The sequence below is a fragment of the Eucyclogobius newberryi genome, unplaced genomic scaffold (genome assembly GCF_026437365.1).
Source record: "Eucyclogobius newberryi isolate DKJ021-1_F unplaced genomic scaffold, fEucNew1.0.hap1 SCAF_22, whole genome shotgun sequence".
Classification (NCBI taxonomy): domain Eukaryota; kingdom Metazoa; phylum Chordata; class Actinopteri; order Gobiiformes; family Gobiidae; genus Eucyclogobius; species Eucyclogobius newberryi.
The window spans coordinates 8385069-8408222 of record NW_027315857.1 but is presented as its reverse complement, the minus strand read 5'-3'; the positions used below and the strand labels follow the sequence as shown (position 1 = coordinate 8408222).

The 23154-nt window shown below is 40.3% G+C and overlaps 1 protein-coding gene across 11 annotated transcripts in view; it reads right to left on the bottom strand.

Moving 5' to 3' along the window:
• Positions 1-948: 948 nt before the first annotated feature.
• Positions 949-23154, bottom strand: part of LOC140371470 (receptor-type tyrosine-protein phosphatase delta-like) — a 517665-nt gene continuing 495459 nt past the window's right edge. For all 11 annotated transcript variants that reach the window (XM_072458636.1, XM_072458627.1, XM_072458628.1 and 8 more), the window contains 10 exons: positions 20934-21109; positions 16983-17102; positions 16158-16312; positions 8162-8447; positions 7237-7415; positions 7020-7146; positions 6785-6910; positions 5926-6080; positions 5669-5804; positions 949-5428 (listed from right to left, as the gene is read on the bottom strand). In XM_072458636.1, coding sequence (XP_072314737.1) covers positions 5360-5428; positions 5669-5804; positions 5926-6080; positions 6785-6910; positions 7020-7146; positions 7237-7415; positions 8162-8447; positions 16158-16312; positions 16983-17102; positions 20934-21109 — 1529 coding nt within the window. In that variant the 3' untranslated portion in view covers positions 949-5359. The remainder of the gene's footprint in view (positions 5429-5668; positions 5805-5925; positions 6081-6784; positions 6911-7019; positions 7147-7236; positions 7416-8161; positions 8448-16157; positions 16313-16982; positions 17103-20933; positions 21110-23154) is intronic.

Genomic DNA, 23154 nt, shown 5'->3' with positions numbered 1-23154 from the left:
ATGAGGTGCTTATGAAGTTTTTATGAAGTTCTTATGAAGTTCTTATGAAGTTCTTATGAGGTTCTCATGAAGTTCTTATGAAGTTCTTATGAAGTTCTTATGAAGTTCTTATGAGGTTCTCATGAAGTTCTTATGAAGTTCTTATGAAGTTCTTATGAAGTTCTTATGAAGTTCTTATGAGGTTCTCATGAAGTTCTTATGAAGTTCTCATGAAGTTCTTATGAAGTTCTTATGAGGTTCTTATGAGGTTCTTATGAAGTTCTTATGAGGTTCTTATGAGGTTCTTATGAAGTTCTTATGAAGTTCTTATGAAGTTCTTATGAGGTGCTTATGAAGTTTTTATGAAGTTCTTATGAAGTTCTTATGAAGTTCTTATGAAGTTCTTATGAAGTTCTTATGAAGTTCTCATGAAGTTCTTATGAAGTTCTTATGAGGTTCTCATGAAGTTCTTATGAGGTTCTCATGAAGTTCTTATGAAGTTCTTATGAAGTTCTTATGAGGTTCTTATGAAGTATAGCATAGCGGTGTTATCTGCGTCCTTCACAGCCGCAGCAGTATTTGATGATTGTGTCTCACGACGACACTGAAGATGTCATTACTTCTAATTTCCCAGTAAATCTCCAAATGTGTTTTCTCAAATGAATAATTGTGCCCGGGACGAGCGGCGGCGTCGCGCGGAGCTTCAGTCGGATGTGTTCTAATGTAATGTCACAACACGGTGTCAAGAGCGTGCGCGGCGACAAAACCCAGCGCTCCCTTGATAATTCATGGAGCTGACGTCGCTTGACAGCCACAACCCGAGCCAATGGAAATCTATTCAAATCTCCTCTTTTCAACTCCCGACTGTGGATTCTAATATGTCGGGTCGGGGCAGCGGGGGGTAAAATGGCTTCATCAGTCTTTGGCGGCTAAAGTGAGGTGGAGGGAAACAAGTGAAACGGCGATGCATAACACTGACATTTTTTAATAGAATTCATTTATAACAAATGGAACTTGTGTCAGCAAAGAACTGATTTCCATACAGACGTTCTCTCGCCACCAATGGAACCTAAGTAAGAAAATAAAAAGCACTCCTTTCATTCAAAATAAAACAACTTACAACTAATCAGAGGTATTATCTTTTTAACAAGCCATTTTTTTTTCTTTTTTACAATTTCATTATTTAGTTTTATCAGTCTATGCATCCAGACGAGAGATAGAGAGAGAGAGCAGAGAACACAACGTTTATTTCTGTTAATGACACTCCAAGCTTGAGCCACAAGAACGAAATGGTCGGGTAAATCCTCTGAAGAATCGTCTGCGGGAGGTCGCCATGGCATCAGGACGGATGCTTTTTTTCCCACAAATGTTTGTTTTGTAATTATTTTTTTTGTCTTTTTTTTTCCGTTGATAATTGATGACTTTTTTGTGTTATTTACATACACACAACGTGAACTTGAATAACCTTTTATGGATGGTTTCAAGTAATAGATTATTGGGTTTAGAATCAATAGGGCAGTGCATAGTACAAAGATAAGAGAAAGTGCAAATCTTCCAATACCAGGCCACGTCAGGCCACGTTTTGTCATGCATGCGACAAAAACAACAGATGGGCAATGTTTAAAGACAGATTGTAATATGGACCTTTGAGACAATAAATAACAGCACTTTGATTTTACAATTATGACCAAAGTAACATGTTAAAGGCACCCTATTATGCTTTGTGTCGATAAAAACATGTATATATATAATTAGCATGATTTATTTATTGCAATTATTGTCTTTTCTTTCGAGTGTAGGTGTGTATACCTTTAACGTTTACTTCTCTTGACAAGCTAAGCTAGCATTGACGAGAAGAAGGCTAACTCTTTCTTTCTTTCTTTTGTTGCTGTTGTTCAATTACAGTTAAAAAAGTATATATTTAATTAGCATGATTTATTTATTGCAATTATTGTCTTTCTTTCGAGTGTAGGTGTGTATACCTTTAACTTCTCTTGTCAATCTAAGCTAGCATTGACGAGAAAAAGGTTAACTCTTTCTTTCTTTTGTTGATGTTGCTCAATTATTGTTAAAAAAAAGTATATATTTAATTAGCATGATTTATTTATTGCAATTATTGTCTTTCTTTCGAGTGTAGGTGTGTATACCTTTAACGTTTACTTCTCTTGACAAGCTAAGCTAGCATTGACGAGAAGAAGGCTAACTCTTTCTTTCTTTCTTTCTTTTGTTGCTGTTGTTCAATTACAGTTAAAAAAGTATATATTTAATTAACATGATTTATTTATTGCAATTATTGTCTTTCTTTCGAGTGTAGGTGTGTATACCTTTAACTTCTCTTGTCAATCTAAGCTAGCATTGACGAGAAAAAGGTTAACTCTTTCTTTCTTTTGTTGCTGTTGCTCAATTACTGTTAAAAAAAAAGTATATATTTAATTAGCATGATTTATTTATTGCAATTATTGTCTTTCTTTCGAGTGTAGGTGTGTATACCTTTAAAGTTTACTTCTCTTGACAAGCTAAGCTAGCATTGACGAGAAGAAGGCTAACTCTTTCTTTCTTTCTTTTGTTGCTGTTGTTCAATTACAGTTAAAAAAGTATATATTTAATTAGCATGATTTATTTATTGCAATTATTGTCTTTCTTTCGAGTGTAGGTGTGTATACCTTTGACATTTACTTCTCTTGTCAATCTAAGCTAGCATTGACGAGAAAAAGGCTAACTCTTTCTTTCTTTCTTTCTTTTGTTGCCGTTGCTCAATTACTGTAAAAAAAGTATATATATATATAATTAGCATGATTTATTTATTGCAATTATTGTCTTTTCTTTCGAGTGTAGATGTGTATACCTTTAACTTCTCTTGTCAATCTAAGCTAGCATTGACGAGCAAAAGGCTAACTCTTTCTTTCTTTTGTTGATGTTGCTCAATTACTGTTAGCAACCGTTAAAAAAAACAAAAACACACACAAACTTTCTGGATTAAAGTCCACTGCGTAACATTTTTTGGTTTTATGGAGTGTTAGCAGTGAGAAATGCTGTGAATTGATATTTTAGCTATGTAGCTGTTAGCAACCGTTTGCGTCAGTCCACTGGTTTTGTGGAAACTTAGTAACTATCAAACAGGTGCAAACTGGTCATTAGCTTTGTAGTTAGCAACCATTTTCTTAACACTTTTTAGCTAAAAGCATAGTTAGTCACTGCGTAGCGTAGCATAGCATTTCTGGTTTTGTAGATAGTTAGCCGCTCTCTTTTTTAGCTTTGTATCGGTCAGCAACAGGTTTTTAACACTTCCAGACCGTGTTTTCTCGCCAATTGCATTTTCAATTCAATAGCAAGGACATGTTACTATAATTAAAATATATATACACGATTAAAATTGATGCATAATAGGGTTCCTTTAATCAGACAAAACAAATAAAGAGTGGCTTGAGTAGGGAAAGAAAGCACCTGGAATGCACATCCACAAAGCCATAAAAAGAATAAAAATAAACCAAACAAAACCAACTGTAATTTCTCCCACGCTACGTGAGGATTGTCAGCATAACAGAATCAATGTCGCTATTCTCTTATTCCTCTGCTCTCGGCAACCTAAGGCAAGAAGTAGGAACCCTTTGGCGAGGCGTCCGGGAATCTTGACCACATCGTCTTAACCGCGTTCCACCGCCTCTCACTTTATTTATACATTACAACAACACAAAAAAGGTTAAACTATTGCATCCTCTGATCGTGAGGAGGGTCAGGAAACAAATAAACGGCTTATTCTAATTCACTCAGCCACTATAAGGCCACTGAAAATGAAACGTTGAAGATGTTCTTATTTGCATATATAATCTTGTCGTATGACAAATGAATACTCTCTATGTAAATAAACTGCCATACATTTTTTTTTTTTTTTTTACACGTAACATCTAGATTACATAGAAATAAAGAACAGGCATAAATATAAGGCACTCTAAATGTGGAAAACAAACTGGTGGTTGACGGTCTTTGTACCTTGCCCTATTGCGTGACCCCAATTCATTATAAACCGTGTGATGTGATGCGCGAGGGAGACGCAATGTCATGAGTGGACGGTAAAAAATAAAAAGTCCCTATCAAAAAACACATTTATTGCACAAGAAAAGATGCACTCATTCCGATTACATTTCGATGTGCATTCCAGTGAAATATCTCTTCTTTTCCCCCATTATTTACGGAAACCTTCTCAGACAATCATCATTAAAACATCTTTTGTATAAATCAGTCATTTCTGAATATATTTAAATTATTATATGTATACTTGTATTTATATATATTACATATATTTGACATCTGTGTATATTTCTATGCTCATATATAATACCCAATACATCAAGTTTGCTCTTAAGATCATTCTTTCATGGAAGAACTAAGATAATAGCAGCAGCTTCATACTTTGCTCATCCCTGTTGATTCCACAAAGCCCGGTTTAAATTTATGTGAGTTATTCTATTATGGTAATGGTCAAAAACATAAAAATGAAACGACAAATAATACGAAACTTGTTACATTTTGGTAGTAAATTTCACTCCTAAGTGCGACAAAGTGAAGGGGGGAAAAACAACACAAAAAGAAAAGAAAAAGCAAAAGGATTCTCTGCCGAAAAAATGCACGTATGTCAGAACAGTTCTACAGCATAAAATAAAAAATACATAATACAATTTATCACTTGATTTGAAGCGATAATTCTGTGTAAAAAAGGAAATCTGCACATATCAGCTGTATAATAAAGTACTAAAAAACTAAATCAATAATTTCATTTGTTTGATAGATCTCTGGTGACCCGCTCCCACATTTCAAAGATGAACATCGTGACGGGAAAAGGGGGTTTTGTCTGTAGTTATTATTACTCGTCCTGCTGTCGTGGAACAAGCAGTGTCATCTTCTTTATTTTCCAATGTTATGTATTTGATTGAGATAATTTTCTTTACAATGTGCATTTGTGAGTTCTTCCTCCCCAGCAGTTCGGTGTCCCTTCGCGTACCTCTCCGTTAATGGTTCGTAAAATCACTGATGCGTTTCGAGTTTTTCGTGTTGGGTTCATGAGCCCCTCCCCTTCCCCACGAAAAAGAATCCTCGAAGCGAAAAGAAAGAAGGTATTTCCAAATCCGTGTGATGCTTCAACAGTCAGGATTCCTAACACTTTGCAACAAGGCAAGTTTTGTCGGGGGGCGGGGGTTATACTTGGTCCTCTGGTAATAAACTTTTTTTTTTAGAATTTTTTGACGTCACATCCAACACATAATGAGTTGTTAGCAAGGAGTTAAGAAGCTCTTTCTGAAGCAGGAATTTATGGCTCAGTAGAGAGGCTTGCTGCTTTTCCGAAGGGCCCTCTCTGCTTTTGTCTTCCCCCGTACTGGCTCTCTTACGTTGCATAGTGATCAAAGCTTCCCAGGTATTCCAAGCCAGCGCGGTAACAGAACTGGTATTGATCCTACAAACAAAGAACACAGCCATTTAGCGTCAGTACATCAGGGTTTCGCTGTCATTGCGCCCCATTGTGCGGTTTTATCTGTGTAATTGGCCTGGTTTTGCTGTACTCGCGTCCACGGGGAACTAAATAAAACCTGGAAACTGGATGAAACAACATTCTGTGGTTAATCTGCAACCAGCTAATTGATGAAACAGATATCCATTGACCGTGTTAAGTGTTATTGTGTGATGTTAGACGCACCTCTGTCTGAACCATGGCTGGTCTTTGCGTCCGTAACATTTTGACGGTCTGAAAAATGTCTACTACACCCTCGTATCTCATTCGCTCCAACACGATGCTGAGTGTGATGAAAACTCCGGTTCTCCCCACACCAGCGCTGTGTGAGGAACACAAGGTCAGTATGATGCAACGCCTCTAAAACCTCATGGTACTTTCACAAAAAACCTCATGGTACTGCACAAAAGTAAATCTGGAGATGGTTGTGGCTTGTTGCTTACCTACAATGGACCGAAATAGGCCCATCTTGGCCAAATTGCTCTTTCGTTTTATGCACTTGGCCAATGAAGTCGATAAAGCCTTCTCCTGATTTTGGCACTCCTTGTTCAGGCCAGTCTGTGAACTGGAACTGCCTTACCGTCCGTGACTGGCCGTCCTGAGAACAGACAAACCACTAATGAGAAAAGCATACTATACTTCATCATATTTGTGTGGTTTTGACTGAGGTGCAAGAGTTCAAAACATAAAAGGGGTAAATCAAAGATGCGAGTTATTTTCCCTGAATATATGATGTATAAAGACTGAAGATGTTAATTCCTTTGATGGGCCATCCCTGACAGGGTATTTACCAAATCAACTTTAAGCAGAGTCCATTACATGTGATATTGTATCCTCTTGATAAGGAGAAATCCTATTGAGAAGAGTGTTAACGTGCACTACAAAGGAAGGAAGCCTTTGATGGAATTAAAAGTCTGGCAGCTCCTCGCTGCCGGCTCCATTTGTTTTAACACATTGACACGTGTCATATTTTCATAAATATGTATTTATGCTCATGTTACACTTAAGGCCATAGTCTCGTGTAAACAAATATGCCACATTTGGAGTTAATGAATCCTGCACAAGTACATTTGGACAGAGGGCATTTAGCAGTCAACCATTTAAACAGCTTCATTAAAGGCAAAGGCAAATTACATCCAAGTCTTTGCAAAGCCAAACATTAAAGGACAGACTATAAATTAGGATAAACTACAAACAAAGCAAATAGGAGCAGTGCAGTCTGAGGAGAGCTGGTAATCTATACATTCACACCTAATAAAGTGTAACCACTGTGGTCAAATGAAAAAGCCTGTGTTTCCTTACCCTGGCGTCAGTCACTTTGAACTCTCTCAGGATGTACTGGGGCATGTTATACTCGGCCATTGGGTCCACTACAAAGTACTGGTATCTGGCTGACCTCTCTGCTGGCCAATACTGGTGACATTTTTCCTGTGGAAACAACAGCACTTTGAAAACAGTATTTTTGTCACAATTGTTCAATGTTTATTTTTGAGACATTTGAAAATGTCTTGTGACACAAACGCATTAGAAAACATACCCTGCCCATTTCTCTGAGCTTGGTGAGCATGACCACGATGGTGGAGTTGTGCTCCCAGAGCATCCTCCAGAAGTCCTCGGTGGTCTCTGCCAGTGGCCCCTGTGTGGCAATGTAGGCTTTCTGTTGCCTGAAGAAACACAAACATAAAATGCTACTCTCAGATCCACTTCAATAAGAATTGTATTGAGGTGAAACTAACAAGACTTTTGACACGCACCTGTAGCCATCGATGAAGCTAGCATTGATGTAGTCGGAGCCCTCGACTCCTCGAATGGGCTGAAGACACACTCGTGTGGATTCATATGGCATAATGTTAACAAGGCGGTTTTTGAACTTGTTGCATGGTAGGTTGGCACTGATGAATCTCGATGTATGGGCTTTAGTGTTGGCTAAACGCTGCATGAGAAAGAAATATTCACCAGTTAGTGAGACGGCATGAGGCAAGACATAGTAGCATTGCTCTTGTTTCTTTATTTCCCCAGTGACTGTCTGTGTTTGACACACTGAGTGGATTGAACAAGATAAGATATGAGTCCTATGAACAGTCACAAGCCGAGTGAGGAGAATCCAAAGCTGATTAAGAAGCTGATGAAATATACACACTACTGCCTTGTGTTTTATTTGGCTTCGACACTGTTCATGTGAAAATGAAGTATGGAACTAGCAAGAGATTACTATCGGAGTGTGTCAGAGGGAGCAGGAGAACAAATGTTATATGATAAAACAACAGGGAAATGGATATCCAGGCCAGACACGAGTGGACAAAGGCGTAGTTTAATCTGACGCTTTGTCATTCTTTAAGGAATCCATCAAGACGTGGCAGGTTTTTGACAGAGGAGGTTTACAGAGGACTGTAAACAGCTCTGAAAAGCATCCTTTTGTAAACACATTCGGTTCTGCTGCAGCTGTTCTGGCAACTGTCTCAGGGAAGTCAGGTCCTATGTTTGGCATTTCATTTGGAAACCAAGACCCCCTTTATGAGAGAAGGACGAACCAGCCTGGATGAAAACCGTAGTACATTGGACGAAGATGACTTATACTGTAAGTCAAATATCTGGCAAAGGGAAAACCACAGGCCCCATTTTGTCCAGGACAAAACCCGCACTTTGCCTTGCTTCACATGAGCTAATAATTGGCTTTACCTTGAACTCCAGCTCCATGCCGGTGACATTCTCCCCGCCTTCTATCTGCGTCAGTTTCTGGATGTAGGCATAGAGGTTTCGGGCGGGCACTTCGGTGGTGCCGCAGTTTACGGCTTCCAGGAGTGCGTCATGTATAAAGACGTACTGGTCCTCTGTCTGCACCATGTAGTTCCTCTGGGCGCGCATTAGCGTCACGTGCCCGTAAATGTCGGCCGTCTTCTCGTGCTTGATGCGCTCCATCATGGCGTCAATCACGATGAAGCAGCCTGTGCGACCCACGCCGGCGCTGCAGGGAAAAGACGACAGAGATTGTGTCGCTAAGTATTATAATATTAATGAGGATAATACCGTAATTCCTTTCGAGGACAACTGCTCTTTACGTCAACCAACAAGGTCCTAATCTGATGTGGCAATTCAAGTGACCTTTTAATACATTTCTTAAACAGTTAATGGTTGGTGATAGCAATTTTAGAGGCATCTTGCATGAATACTTTATCAAAATCATCTGTTACCCAGCAAAACTATTATTTCGATAAGCTACAATTACTTGAATTAAGAGCATTTTATGAAGATTTAGTAGCTTAGACTCAAAGCAAACAATTTGCCATTTTCTTCACTTGGTATTCATTATCATCACTGCAATATTAACTTGCATTTCCTTCTAGTTATTGCTTTTTGCAGTTTTTTATTTTGCCTTTCTCTCTTCCAAAAAGGCACACTCTTTGGTGGGGTCTGAAAAAACACTTTGCTTCATTCCTCGTTTGCCCTGTGAGACTGGACCTATTGCTAAACACATCCACCTGAAGAAGTCCCCTGCACCAAGTGATAAGTCCAAACAGGAGGCTTAACTCTTTGCCAGGAGAGTCTCCGTAGGACTGACCACTTGGCTCTTGGCGTAATTAAATCTGAAGTGGATTGGTGTGCAGAGGAGTTCTTGGCAGATGCAGCTTTCAGTGTTACTCGCTTCTGGCTTTTTTCAGTTCGAATCTTCCCCCTTCTGATCCCACCTGTGCTCTCAGACCCATCAGGGCTAATCACTTATGCAGCTGCAACATTTAACCTTTATCTCTGCACTCTCAGGGAAGTGCCACTACAAAAATGCAACAACAAAAGTAGACAGACAGATGCAGTTTTGGAGGCTATGGTTTTTGGAGGGCTTTATTAATGCGTCCGAGCTACTCTGGAGAAGTGCAGCTGACTTTAATTAATGCCATTAGATTAGCGCGGTGCACCTAAATGGCATAAGAGCTGCGGGAGAGGCGCTGAAAGGCAGGTCTCGCATTAAGATTCACATTTGTACATTAGCGTGTAAAGAGAATACAAAGCACTCTACCGAGCGGGGACATGTTTTGCAGCTTTGCTTTGACCTCGGCTTCGGCAATGGCTCTAAAACAAGTTTGAATTGACGAGACATTTCTGTTTACTGACCATTAAAGTGGAAGTTCTTGCACTGGTACTGAAGCCAGAACACATTTATTTCACAGCCAAAGACACTTTACACATACTACGCATTTAGACATTGATGTGTATCAGGCGTAACTAGGCTCGAAATGGGGAGATGTGTTTTGGTGTCTCTTTAACCTCGACTGGTGCAACAGCTCAAGACGAGCTTGTTGGACGTGTCGTTGGAATAATGCTGACATCTGAATCCCACAGCCAAGCACATTACAGTTTTATTAGTGCATGCCTCAGCAACAAAGATGGTTTGTGATGACAGTTTATTTACTATGGGCATGACAGCACTGCGCTCCCTGTTTGTGAACTCCTCCAACACTTACAGGACAAGGACTCCTTGCACTTGGTGCTCCAAAGTAAATAGGTTATTCAATCCATTAAGCTGACATGCCTACAAGGTATGAGGCTTTCACTAGCGCCTTCTATTTCTGATGGAGCATTTGTTTTTCATTTGCTCCGAGGAACAGGCAGAGGCTTGGGAAGTGAAAGTCGAGAGGGAGCAAAGTTGGTCCCTAGAGGCGTGGTTTGGTTAATGTGCCGTGATGCTCTGAGACTGCACTAAAGACACGTGTGAGACTCATTGGCTTTAACAAATGATCCACTGATCACTTTCAAAAGGGCTGACATTACCGCTGCGCTTAAGACCCTTCCATGAGCGATACAATTAGAGATTATAGATTTGCATCATCTACTAGAGTTTTTAAATCAGGTCAAATAAAAATAGAACATTTTATAATTTTCCTCACTATTGTATACATATATTGCTAATTGTTACTGTAAAAGAAGTTGGCAGTTGACATTCTATTGAGTCCTACACAGGAACAGTAAAAGTGTGCCATGTAGAAAGCAAACCTTTGCGGACCTGCATTTTGAACGATTCTCTTGGAGCTCTAGAACACCTCAGCCCTTGGGCAGAGGAGGCACTGAGAGGTGATTTCTCCCCCTGCTCCAGCTGTAGTAAATCTGGGGACATTTTCCCAGCGAGAGAGAGAGTGACGACCTGAGCGAGCCCCGCTGACAGCTCCAGAGACACAGGACGAGGACGACGAGAGGAAGGGAGCGACGAGAGGAAAGGAGCGACGAGAGGAAGGGAGCGAGGGAGCGACGAGAGGAAGGGCATGACGAGAGGAAGGGAGCGACGAGAGGAAGGGAGCGACGAGAGGAAGGGAGCGACGAGAGGTAGGGAGCGACGAGAGGAAGGGAGCGACGACAGGAAGGGAGCGACGAGAGGACGGGAACGACGAGAGGAAGAAGGAGTGACGAGAGGAAGGGAACGAGAGGAAGGGAGCGACGAGAGGAAGGGAGCGACGAGAGGAAGGGAGCGACGTGACGTAGGGAGCGACGAGAGGACGGGAACAACGAGAGGAAGAAGGCGCGACGACAGGAAGAAGGAGCGACGAGAGGAAGGGAACGACGAGATGCCGCCTATAACTTCCACGTCAGTTTTTCCAAAGATTCCAACGCACAAGGCGACTCCCTCACAATGTAACAGCAGCGTGGACATATTCTTCACGGACAAGTATTCGCGCGAGGCGGAGCAAGAAAAGCCGGCGCAACGTTTGGCAGTTGAAGGGGAGAGAGCTGGCGGAGCGGCTGCACTAATGACCTGACGGTGCCTTTTCAGCCAGTCACGACCAGCTGCTTTGGAAGTCGACACACATTAACTGTCAGACTAATATGCTTCGCGAGAGTGGAGGGAATACGGGACGGGAGAAAGGAAGAACGGGGTAGAACGCAGCTGCAATGAGCGCTGAGGAGATAAAGCGCGAGGAGCACTGAAAGCAATTACACATGTATTGTTAGCGAATCTCCTGCTGTCAGCTTGACCTGCCACCGCTCTTTGCCAGACTGTACCGAACTTGTGTTGATAAAAATGATATATATGTAGTCAAAATTGTAATCAAAAATCCATTTCATGTCAGTTTAATACATGTAAATGATTGAAGCCACAGAACCAGTGAGGAATCTGCAAAAAAGTGTAGCAAAAATGAAAAACACTGCGATCTAGAACTTGCGTTACACTTTTTGTAGATCCGTTTGTCGTTTTTGTCGCTTGTAAAAGGTTGTGTTTGCGTTGTAGAATTTGATATCACTTTCAGATCGCAGAGGGCCAATAGCGAAGAGAGATTCGCCGTTTTTGAAAGGAAATATTCAACAACGAATCATTATTTGTTGACTTTTGGCTCCTCAAACGTGCCGTATTGACCTTCTGGCTTAAGTCTTTCAACAGTCTTACATTTGGCATCGCTTTCTGAGGCTTTTGTGAAAAAAAATATGCACTTTTGATTATTTGTGCAAACAGAGAAGACGGTTTTTGTAGTAAATCACACATACTGTACTAACTCAACAAAGTCAACAAATCTGCAATCCGGCAGTTAAACAGCAACGCCCGCTATGAATTCTGACCCGTTTTCAGCTCCTTTTGAAACTATAAGCGTTCAAGGATATTGTGATGTCACGTGCACGCAACCTATGGCCTAAAACAACTTCATCCGACAAACTTCTTTTCTGTTTCCAGTGGTTGCGTAAGGCCACTGATCTCTCCAGCATTCAATCATGTCCTTTTGACTTGTTCCGTGCCCTGCCGACGGCTCGCGAGGCCTTTAGCTGAAGGAGCAAAACAGACGTGACCCGCGGGTTAGTGGAAAACACAATGAACTAAGAGCCGAGGCAGGGAACGCACTTCGGTGTCGCTAAGAAGCAGCTTTTACCTCACTATCTCCCAAGGCGGAGGGCGGCGCTGGTTTTCATCGTGATTGGCCGCTAAATGCGATGTACCAGCAGAAAAAAGATCAAGGTTTGACAAGGATTATCAAAAATATCGATTCCCAGCTAATCGATACTAAAGCTAGTGTGAGTTAAAAACATGTAAACGTTCCTCAATAGTTTAAGAAATGTCTAAATATCAGAATAAGTATGAGAGCATGTGGTTTAACCTTTGTGCGTGGGTTAAAAACACTTTTTTCATTTTTGTAATTTATTTTTTTATCTCATGTTGTGGAGTTGAGGGGACGCTCGACCACAGACGCCTACGGGACAAAGATAGCACAAGGACTATAGGCAGTGCTGGGTTTTTTGTGTGTTGATTGTCTAAAAATATTGAATTGCCATTTTCACAGATGTTAAACTTTCTTTTTATTTTAATTTACATGGATGTATTAGATGGAAACCCCCTTTTTACTTACTCTGGTTGATTGTATGAACTTCAGCCACACAATTCAGCTATTTTTCTAATGTAAAAACACATTTGAACTGATTTTTTGGACGCTTAATACCTTTACAGATTGTATTTCTTTGTGAACGCCAAACATTTTGATCATAACAACCAATCAAAAATGCAAAAAACAACCACAACAACAACAACGCAGTTCTGTTTTGACTTTCAGGTTAAACATAAAAAAAAAGGCATTTGATTGTTAGAAGTTAAGTAAAAAGCACACAATAATTGCTCATTAGGGACTTTACCCCATACGGCAGCGCAAATCATAGTTGTGATTGCTTCTTTTGATTTTCCACGGCCTCTGGTTATAATTCAGTGCACTGGCTAATTAATCAACATCTCAAGAGTCCGCGTGCCCCGTTGCTAAAAACGAGCACGCGAAATCACCATCTATGACGTTTCTTGAAGCGAATAATAGGAGTGCGTAACTACAGACGACCAAATTCTGCAACTGTGTAAAGAAAGAAGATTTAGAAAACGCAGTACTTATTGGATTTGTAGCGGGGTGTGTGCTATCTGATGCGGTGCCAGAGGAATTAGCAGCTCCCATCTTCATAGTGACATTAAATCCTGCGTTTTCTTTTATTGTTCAAGTCAGGATTTTCAATTTGAAGAGATTGGTCAACCCAACTAATTAACTTCAGCATGTGGTAATTCGGCTTTTCGCGTAATCCCTCGTCCGTTTTTATCGCGTCCTGACATGAGTTTTTTATCTCTCGCATTTTATAGCTCTTTCTATCGTTCCTTTTAGCTCAGAAGCATGTCATGTCTTCCGAAAAGCTGCGGCCTCGCGTTCAGAAAAAGGAAAAAGTAAAGACGGCATCGATGGAGTAAAGTTGTTCGTTTTGTGATGCCGTACGTAACCCAGGGGATGAGGACTTGTGGGCTGCTGCGCGACGTGTTAGCAACTGTAGCGGAGCGAGCGGTTTGTGAGGCGACTGCGTGGGAGGGAGATGTTTAGGTTCGCTCAGGGCAAACACACGGGTACTCTTTGTGCTCCGATGTCGAAACGAGATTTGAAAATGCCGTCGCAAAAAGCCAGCGGGACAGTTTGTTTGGGTTCACAGTGCGCTCTACGTCAATCTCCAACAAGACAAAACGGACTAAAATTCTCTTCTTCTCTTCTTTTTCCGATTTTATAACGTGTCCGTGTCATTTTTTTGTTTGTTTTAGCATTGTTTGTGTGGCATTTTCTCATTTTTATTCCACAAATATTGACCCTGAGCATTTATATACGGGTGATCATGACGTGAGCATTTTAACACTCAAATTCACTTAGCAGCCACCAAACACTAACAATACCCCTTATATTGACAACTATTAGCGTTTTCAAACATGAAGGTTACGTATGAGTGGAAATCGGGCATAATAAAAGTTTGAAACTCACAGAAAGAAGCTGCCATCTCTCATCTACTAGCTCAGGAGTGGGCAAACTGCGGCCCGCGGGCAACGTGTGGCCCGTTTGTCTTTATAATGCGGCCCGCCAAACATGCCAAGTAATATTGAATATCTTTTTTGCCCTTAGGTATCTGCCTGCACTTGTGTCCATTAATAAATATGATGTGAAAGGTAGTAAATAATAGATTCAAATAGCCTATATTTGACAGAAAAGTGATATTTTATTTTATATTTAATTAGAAAAAAAAAAAAATCACACCGCGGGCCGGCCGTTCGCTACTTGCTTGGATTCGAATATGGCCCTCGGAGGAAAATAATTGCCCACCCCTGTACTAGCTGGTGGTTGTCGATGTTTTTGTCATACTCAATCCCCGCCCGTATAAAAACCTTTTGTGCAACTGCTTTTTCTGTTTTTGCCCGGTTTAGACCTGGCTCTTCGTCGTCATCTCGTGGTTCCGCTGCCCACATGTGGTAGCCCACAGTAGGTTTGCTTGAAGTAATCATTTCCGTGAGCTCTGATGGCGCTATCGGAGTCACAGGTGGCCCATTTATCTTCCCACTTTTGAGTTTTAGAATATGCCACATGAAATAAATGATTGATGATAATGCGTTTTTGCCTACCAGTGTCAAAACTCCCTGAGGAAAACGACAACAACGATCGTTCGTGTTGGTGACAAGGCAAAAAAATCTGCAGGTGCACAGGATGTATTGTAAAATGGATGATATTGGAATAAGAAAGTAGAATGTTGAGTACTATAACTAACTATGAGGAAGCGATTGGGCAACAAAAAGAGCTGATTAGAGATACAAAATCAAGCAAACGTCTAATTTCTCATGTTTTGTATAAAGTGATATTTCAGCAGGATTGTCTGATATATTGCTACAGAAAACATGACATAGTATTATTGAAATACTTTATGCCACTGTGAACGTTGTTTAATCTGCTTCTCTATTTCACGGTCGTCCTTTGAGGCAGCTGCCGTTGTGATTTAGGGCTTTACAAAAGTACATTTACCCATATTTTCCGAACTATAAGTCGCAACTTTTTTCATGGTTTTGGCCGGGGTGCGACTTATACTCCAGAGCGACTTATATGTGATATTTTTCGTTATTTTCACACTGACAACCACAAGAGAGCGCTCTAGGCTCTAAGCGACGCAGAAAAAGAATCAGCACTTCCTCTACCTCTGGAGTTTGTGGAGTTGTTTAGAAGTGACACAGAGGAAGAAGAATTCAATGGATTTAGTGATTTGGGGTAAAACTGATGCTTTGGTAAACTTGTTAGCATGTTCTTTATGCTATAGTTATCTGAATAACTGTTAATATGTTACGTTAACATACCAGACACTTACCACAGTTCTGTCTGTGCCTCATGTAGCTGAAGGTGTTAGCGTTAGCATACGTCATGTAGCTGAAGGTGTTAGCGTTAGCATACGTACACCTATTCACCATGTTCTCTAATCTGTTATTATTTTAAATTGCATTTCTACTGAAAGTGTTTTTCAGACTTCCTATAAGTGATCTGTTCTTCTGTATCTACCTCTGTATCTACCTGCGTTGCACCAATGAAATTTCCCCATGTGGGACAATAAAGGAATATCTTATCTTATCTTAAGATTAAATGTCTGTTCTTGGTCTTGGATTTAACATATGAATTTCCCCCTAAAATGCGACTTATGTTTATTTCTTCTCCATTATGCGTTTTTTGGCTGGTGCGACTTATACTCCGGTGCGACTTATAGTCCGGTAAATACGGTAATTGAATAGAATCGCGATCATAGTCCATTCCTTTCTTTTTGTGAGAAACCTGAACCGCAAACCAAGACGTTTTATCTGCACAGTTTTAGTAAATACATTGAGTTAACGTAAAGAGCTTCATTCTTTGTCTTTACGTTAGCGACAGGATTTTGAGGTGCGTCTTACCTGCAGTGAACAGCCATGGGCCCGGCGTCCGGAGGGTTGCAGGCTTTGACCCGCCGGAGGAAGGCCAGGAAGGGGGTGGGGTGCTCGGGGACGCCATGATCCGGCCAGGCTGTGAACTGGAACTGTCTCACCTCGCGCTTCTCACTCGAGCCGTTCTGAACACAGACGATACATATTAGAAGAAGCAAAAGTTTGATCCGTTGCCATGATTGTCACCTTTAAAACCGACATACCTCATTTTCAAACTATGAGAGGAGTTTTTAAAAACCCTCTAGCTCTCACAAACCCTTTGGCGTCAGCGCATGGATTTCTTGAGTATTTGCAGAGCTTTAGAACAGCATTTTAAGGTTTGTGATCAATACAATGCTTTAAAACAGTCTGATGTTTGTTACAAAGTCATTATTTTACAAAGTGGCCAGGAAAAAATAAATGTATTAAGTCATTATATAGCCAAAGTGACAACCTTAAACTGTTAAAACTGGTCATTCTGCCACGGGCTGAATAGTTTATTGCCTTTTTGGTTGTAAACGTTTTATAGAGAATGCTGGTTGGTAATTTTGTAGTGCATTTAAGCCTCAATTTAGCAAGAATGTCCTAAATGTTTTCCCAAAAAGGTTTATAAGCTGTATAAAACATTGAGTAAATTAGTCCCGTTAATGAGCAATTAGCGCTCAACACATTTGACTTAAATCCTATCAGCCTGTGTTACAACATGTTAAATATTTAGTTATAACTGAGCTGGAAGTGTGGCCCAAAAAGGCATCACAACATCTTTCATGCTCACAATTTACAACTCTAGCACATAATAATTCAACTCTTCCTTACTTTGAAAAGTGCGAAGGTCCTGACGCAGTACGTGGCCAGCTCCACCGTGTCCAGCAGCGTGACCTGGATCAGGGCGTAGGTCTCTGTGCCTCGCGTGGGCCAGTACTGGTCACATTTCACCTGAGCGGACAAAGCAACAGCAATAACCGTTAAGACTCCACACACGCACCGCCAAATGAGCAGCTTCTGAACAAATAATGTGCAAATAAATTCCCCCGAATCAGCCGCTGCCCACTGACTATTGGATTTTAAAATCAATGCGGCGGGTTTGAGATATTTTTATGGATCTGACATTGTTATAAATTGTCCTGCCACTCTATAATTACAAGAGTAACCAAACATTCCGCGCGCATAACAGCCTGGACTTTATTGGTTTTTTAGTATACAGCTTTGTTTCCTAGAGAGCAGCCGATAAAACACTGACCGGAGCTGCCAAAAGAAAGAGAGAGTGTTTATGCGGCGGAGGGAATAAGTGGCCCACTGTTCAGTCGGTTTGATGTGAGCAGTTGTGGGTCCTTCAAAACCAATGTGTGAAACAACATGGGCCAGGCTGAAGTATAGTATTTACACTGGGGAGTCGGGATGCCGGGGTTATTCTGTTAATCGACCAGAAAACGAACGAATAAATAATAATCAGGGCAGTTTTAGAAGCAAAATGAAGTCTATTCACATGAATCTGTACATGTTAATGTATAGTTCTGTTTATATCATATTTACTTTACTTTTGTGTACAGAAAGTTTGATTTAATTAAACTATTTATGTATAATTGGAACAGTATTAGAAGGAAAGAAAATAAAGGATTTGACTTTGGTTTTGTTATGTGTCAATAATCGTGAATAATTGGTATATTGTGATGTTTGTTCTTCTAAATATGAATGATAAAAACAAAATATATTGTTTTAGAAGCAAAATTAAGTCTTTTCACAAAAATTCTGCTAATAGTTCTGCTAATGTGGCTGTTTAAATCATATTCACTTTACTTTTGTATCCAGAAAGTTTGATTTAATTAAACTATTTACATACAATTGGAACAGTATTAGAATGAAAGAAAATAAAGGATTTCACTTTTTGGTTTTGTTATGTGTCAATAATTGTGAATACCGTATTTTCCGGACTATAAGACAAAAAATGCATAATAGAGACAAAAAAACATATAAGTCACACTGGGGTATGAAATGCGGTTGCGAGTGTGATAATAACAACAAATAATATCACATATAAGTCGCTCCAGAGTATAAGTATATAAGTATAAGTCACACACCAGCCAAAACTATGAAAAAAGGTGCAACTTATAGTCCGGAAATTACGGTAATTGGTATATTGTGATGTTTCTTCTTCTAAATATGAATGATAAAAAGATATATATATGTGAATTCAAGGGTGATGTTGTAACTTTTCTGGTAGAAGATCTCCACGGTGATGTTTTGCCTGTATTTACCTCCACGGAGAATATTTGTGAGTCATAAAACACCAATTAAATATATGAAAGAAACACTTCCATGCAAAGCCGGCAATTAAATAAAGAACCTTTAACAATTCCGTCTACCAAGTTGCAGCGCACCTCTGTCAGCAGCTGCGAGCATTGACATCCAGGTGCAATAAAATGCGGCTAAATTGATTCATAATAGAGCTATGGATATGCGAAACATAGAAAGACAGCTTGAGTGCTTCTCCGTGAATGATAGCACTGATTAATATAAAAGACAGGGGCTGTTAGAGCCAACAAAAGCACATTATGTCCTCCAGCTGTCAAACGCCGTAATGATAAGAGTGGATCAGGCTGTGTCATAGAGAACATGGCACTGAACGGAGCCAAGAATCACACTCCCACTGTAACTGACAACTTTTACACGCGTTTCTCTCATTTGCACAAACGTTCCAAAGCTGCCAAAAGTGAATCGGAAACAAAAAGGCAATGATCTGTAAATCTAACTCAAACAAACTTGACAATACAGCGAGCGGAAAAGATGGATAAGATGGAATTTATAAATAATATGAATTACAAACGATATTATTGTTGTCGAAAAAGCATTATTTAAAGAGGCTGTGGACATTTTGTCCTGTAGTTGAGCAATATTTGTGCTCTCCATTTTGGATATGTTGTAAAAGCAGCTCATGGGGGTCAAATGAGACCGCTGAGTGCTGTCTAGGATGCTTGGAATACGTGAGAAAGTGAGGAATGAATTTAGACTGCTGCAAAATTAACTAGTTCTGTTTTCCCCATGTTTTTTTTACGAGCGTAACAATGAGGTACAGTGTCTTTAAAAGTTTATTTATTGTATTTATTGAATGTATTTTATGTTATTTATGTTATTTTATTTATGTTATTTTATTTATTTTATGTTATTTTATCTATTTTATCTATTTTATTTATTATTAGTTTTTGTTCACATTTTCTCACAAATGTTGGAAAACTGCTGTTATACCATTATTTTTGGTGCCATTTCAGCTTTTATTCTACTAGTAATATGAACTTTTACATGCCACTCTTGTTCCGTTGCTCAAAAATAATCCAAACTTTCCAAAAAAAAAAAGGAAAGCTACGCCCAAAAAAGTTCTATCCTAAATCATTTTTTACGTGTTTACATTTCACGCACCAGCCTCGCCCTCCAGAATGGGATTTGTACATTGTTTCCCGGTCTGAATTGAGTCAGCGTCCCTGTTAACGTCGCCCGCCGCTCTGTATAAGTGTGAAGGTCAGGAGCTTATGGAGCCCAGCGAGCCTCTGCGCCCAGTGCCAGAAAGACGGGTCCTTCTGACTGCAGTGACCTTAAAGGAGTGCCCAGTGAATACAGTGAATACAGTGAAGCCAGAGCAGCTTTTCATCCACCAGAAAACACACAGAATTTTTATTTCATGTCCTATTCGCGCTCAAGGCTCATTCTGACGTGATGTATAATGCTGTGGGACTTTATCGAACATGAATAGATTGAGTTGACCTCAGTGCGACTGCGTTGGACTTGGCATAATGTAGTTTGCATGTGTTTTGACCACATGGAAAACTGCCCGTAGTTCAAACCAATCAGAACGCTGTATGTGTAAGACCTAAAACACATTCTAATTCATTATTACAAAGTTACAAAGCAAATAAGAAATGATAGACATATTTTGTTTTGTCTATCGTTTATTATTTTGTGTGGATCTACATAGAGTCTAAGCCTTTTGTAATATTTCTGTAGAATCTGTGGAATTCAAAGTTGGCTTTATGAAAGTATATAACGGAGACGACCTTGACATGGGCCCCTAGGGGCATAAAGCAAATTAATGTTTTTAAATGCGCTTTCATCAGATTATAAGAACATTCTGACTGAAGGCAACTGGAAGCAAAATGAAGTGGACCATCAAACATGTGACGCTTATTTTTTTAAATGAGCCAACTTTAGTATTTTAAGCAAAAACTTAACAACAAAAGCAATATTTCAGAATTTTATATTATTTTTTTAGCTTCACAAAAATGATGGTATGTAATACATCTGTGGATGAAAGGAAAAAATACCGTAATTTCTATTTAAACATAAAATTCAGGATTTTGCTGTATCTACAACAATTTATTATATATAAATGTATTTAAATGGTAACTGAGGTTCGTGACTCCAGAGCCCCCCTCTGTCCCCCCTTCAGCCCCTCTTATACCAGCCCAACGCTTCCGTCACTGTTTGACTCTGTTCTCTCAAAACTACAATGTCTTTAAATCGTGTTAAATTAATAATAAAGCCGCTGAGCCAAAACAATCCTTAAAAAAAAGTAAATGTCTTAAAATCTGGGCTTGAAATCAATGGTTTTCTTCTGCCAACGCACCTTCATTTTCTTTCTATTTCGTGATATTCAGTGCTCGATCCCACTTTTCCCATAGAAATAACACTACGTTCTTCTTCGCTCCCGACTCCAGCTGCCTCCGCTCCACACTTTACGACATCCTGACCATACATCGCCACGGTAACGCGTCTTACCCTGGACCTCTCCTCCAGCTTCGTCATCATGACCACGATGGCGCTCCTCTGTTCCCAGATCATCCTCCAGAACTCCCCGAAGGTCTCTGGCAGCGGGCCCTGCGTGGCGATGTAGGCATTCTGCTTCCTGTAGCCGTCGATGTAGTTGGCGTTGATGTAGTCGCTCCCGGGGATGCCTGTCGAGGGACACGATCAAGATGTAAATCGTGATCTATGAGTCATTTCACGGCAGCCAGAAAATCTGAATCAGATCGTCTGTTAGTTTTGTTCAGGGCTGTATACGATTAAAGAGCTTCTGGTTCGACAAAAGATACGCTCTGTTCATCAATCGGGCGAATAAAAGGGGATGAAACTGTGACGTATCCACGAGCTCAATGGACTCACTGAATAAAGTGACTATTTATATGAAAAGGTATCACTAAACAGCACATTTACTCTATATAAATCATATAAAAAGGAGTCAGCACATAAAACGAGGCCTACAGCGCTACTAATGTTAAAGGTATTATATGTATCTGAAATGACATACAATTACAAAAATATATATATCGATTTTGCACATGAATCACAGTTTGTTTTATGTTTTCAAATGAGCTCTTGTTTACAGTATTTGCAGCGAGTTTAAAGAGTTTTTAAACCAACAGTAGCACATTCTGTACATCTACCGTATTTTCCAGAGTATAAGTCGCACCAGCTAAAAAATGCATAATAGAGAAGAAAAAAACCTATAAGTCGCACTGGAGTATGAAATGCAGTTGCAAGTGTGAAAATAACAAATTATATAAGTCGCTCTGGAGTATAAGTATAAGTATATAAGTATAAATATAAGTATAAGTCGCCCCCCATCCAAAACTATGAAAAAAGGTGCGATTTATAATCCGGAAAATACGGTACTTCCAAACCTTTTCTGAAATATTCTTAAATCTAGACAGTGTTTCCACATCAGAACCGACAATGGCTGCAACTAATGTTATTCTGTATTTTGCCAATCGATTAGTCCAGCAATTACGGTATTCTTTCAACGAATTGGTTTGTTGTTTGACGAAAAGAGTTTGCGAAGGCGTTTGACGATCCTGCTGGAGCACATTTATGGACTTTTCTCCGCTCCTGGCATGTTTTAAAACCTCTAAACAGACAAGTTCACCATTATCCGCTCACTCATGTCAATAATCGATTCGTTGCGATCATTCGATTCACTCGTGGGACAGACTAACCAGCCAGCAACGCCCGAAACACCACCCGCCACGCGTCGAGATTCCCCACTCCCACGTGCCTCTCTGCGTCTTCAATGTACAGCGTTCTTCAGTCCCAGCTTGAACAGTCGTAACCACCGGCTACATTCAGATCAGAGCTGTCTTTTTTTCCGCGTCGCACAAACCTTTCCCTTTTTTTTTTTTTTTGTATTATCGACGGCACATTGAAATCCAAAGCGCCGTGTCCTTTTATCTGAGAGACTCCCCGATAACGCTCGCTCTGTATAAAAGTCTATCACCTCACGCGCAGAAAAACAAACCAACAGAAAAAGTAGCAAAACAATTCTCCATCCCTCTCCCTCCCCCCCCGCTCGCTCTCTCTCATCTTCTTTCTTGGCACGGCGTCTCTTTTGCTTATATTAAATGAAAGGCGCAGCAGCCTTTTGGAATCCCGCGGAAAGAGACAGAGCTGACAGCTAGTCAATGCTTTAGGACTGGCAGTTTAGGGGCTCCGTGCACACATGGTCGACCAAGATAACTCTCATCTGCATGGCGGCCACGTCTCCCACAATCCCCTGCTCCGCTACCGCCGCCTCCCACCCCCTCCTCCCGGCCCCCCTCCAGACCGCCTCGCACTCCCAGGTAACTTACTGGGCTCAAAAGACACGCGGATGTAACACGGACGCATTAAAAACGCCCACTTTGCCGCGGCTTTTTGTCCGCACTGCCACAAATGGACGAAGATAAGTACAATTAAGCCCAGTGTGTGTGTGTGTGTGTGTTTTTTTTTTTTTTTGGAATTGAAAAGAAAAGGGACATTACTGTGTTTTAATGAGGCAAGTTGTTTAATGCGCTTGTGCCTTTATGCCTTCTGTCAGTCAGGATTTGTCTTTTTTTTTTTCTCATTTTCTCCGTCAATACGCTTATTGTAATGCGTCTCTCGGCTTCGAATGTAACAACAAATGTGTTCCAGGGGATGTGGGATTTAAGGAGGTATTGAACGGCAATCGTAATGATGATGAGTTTAA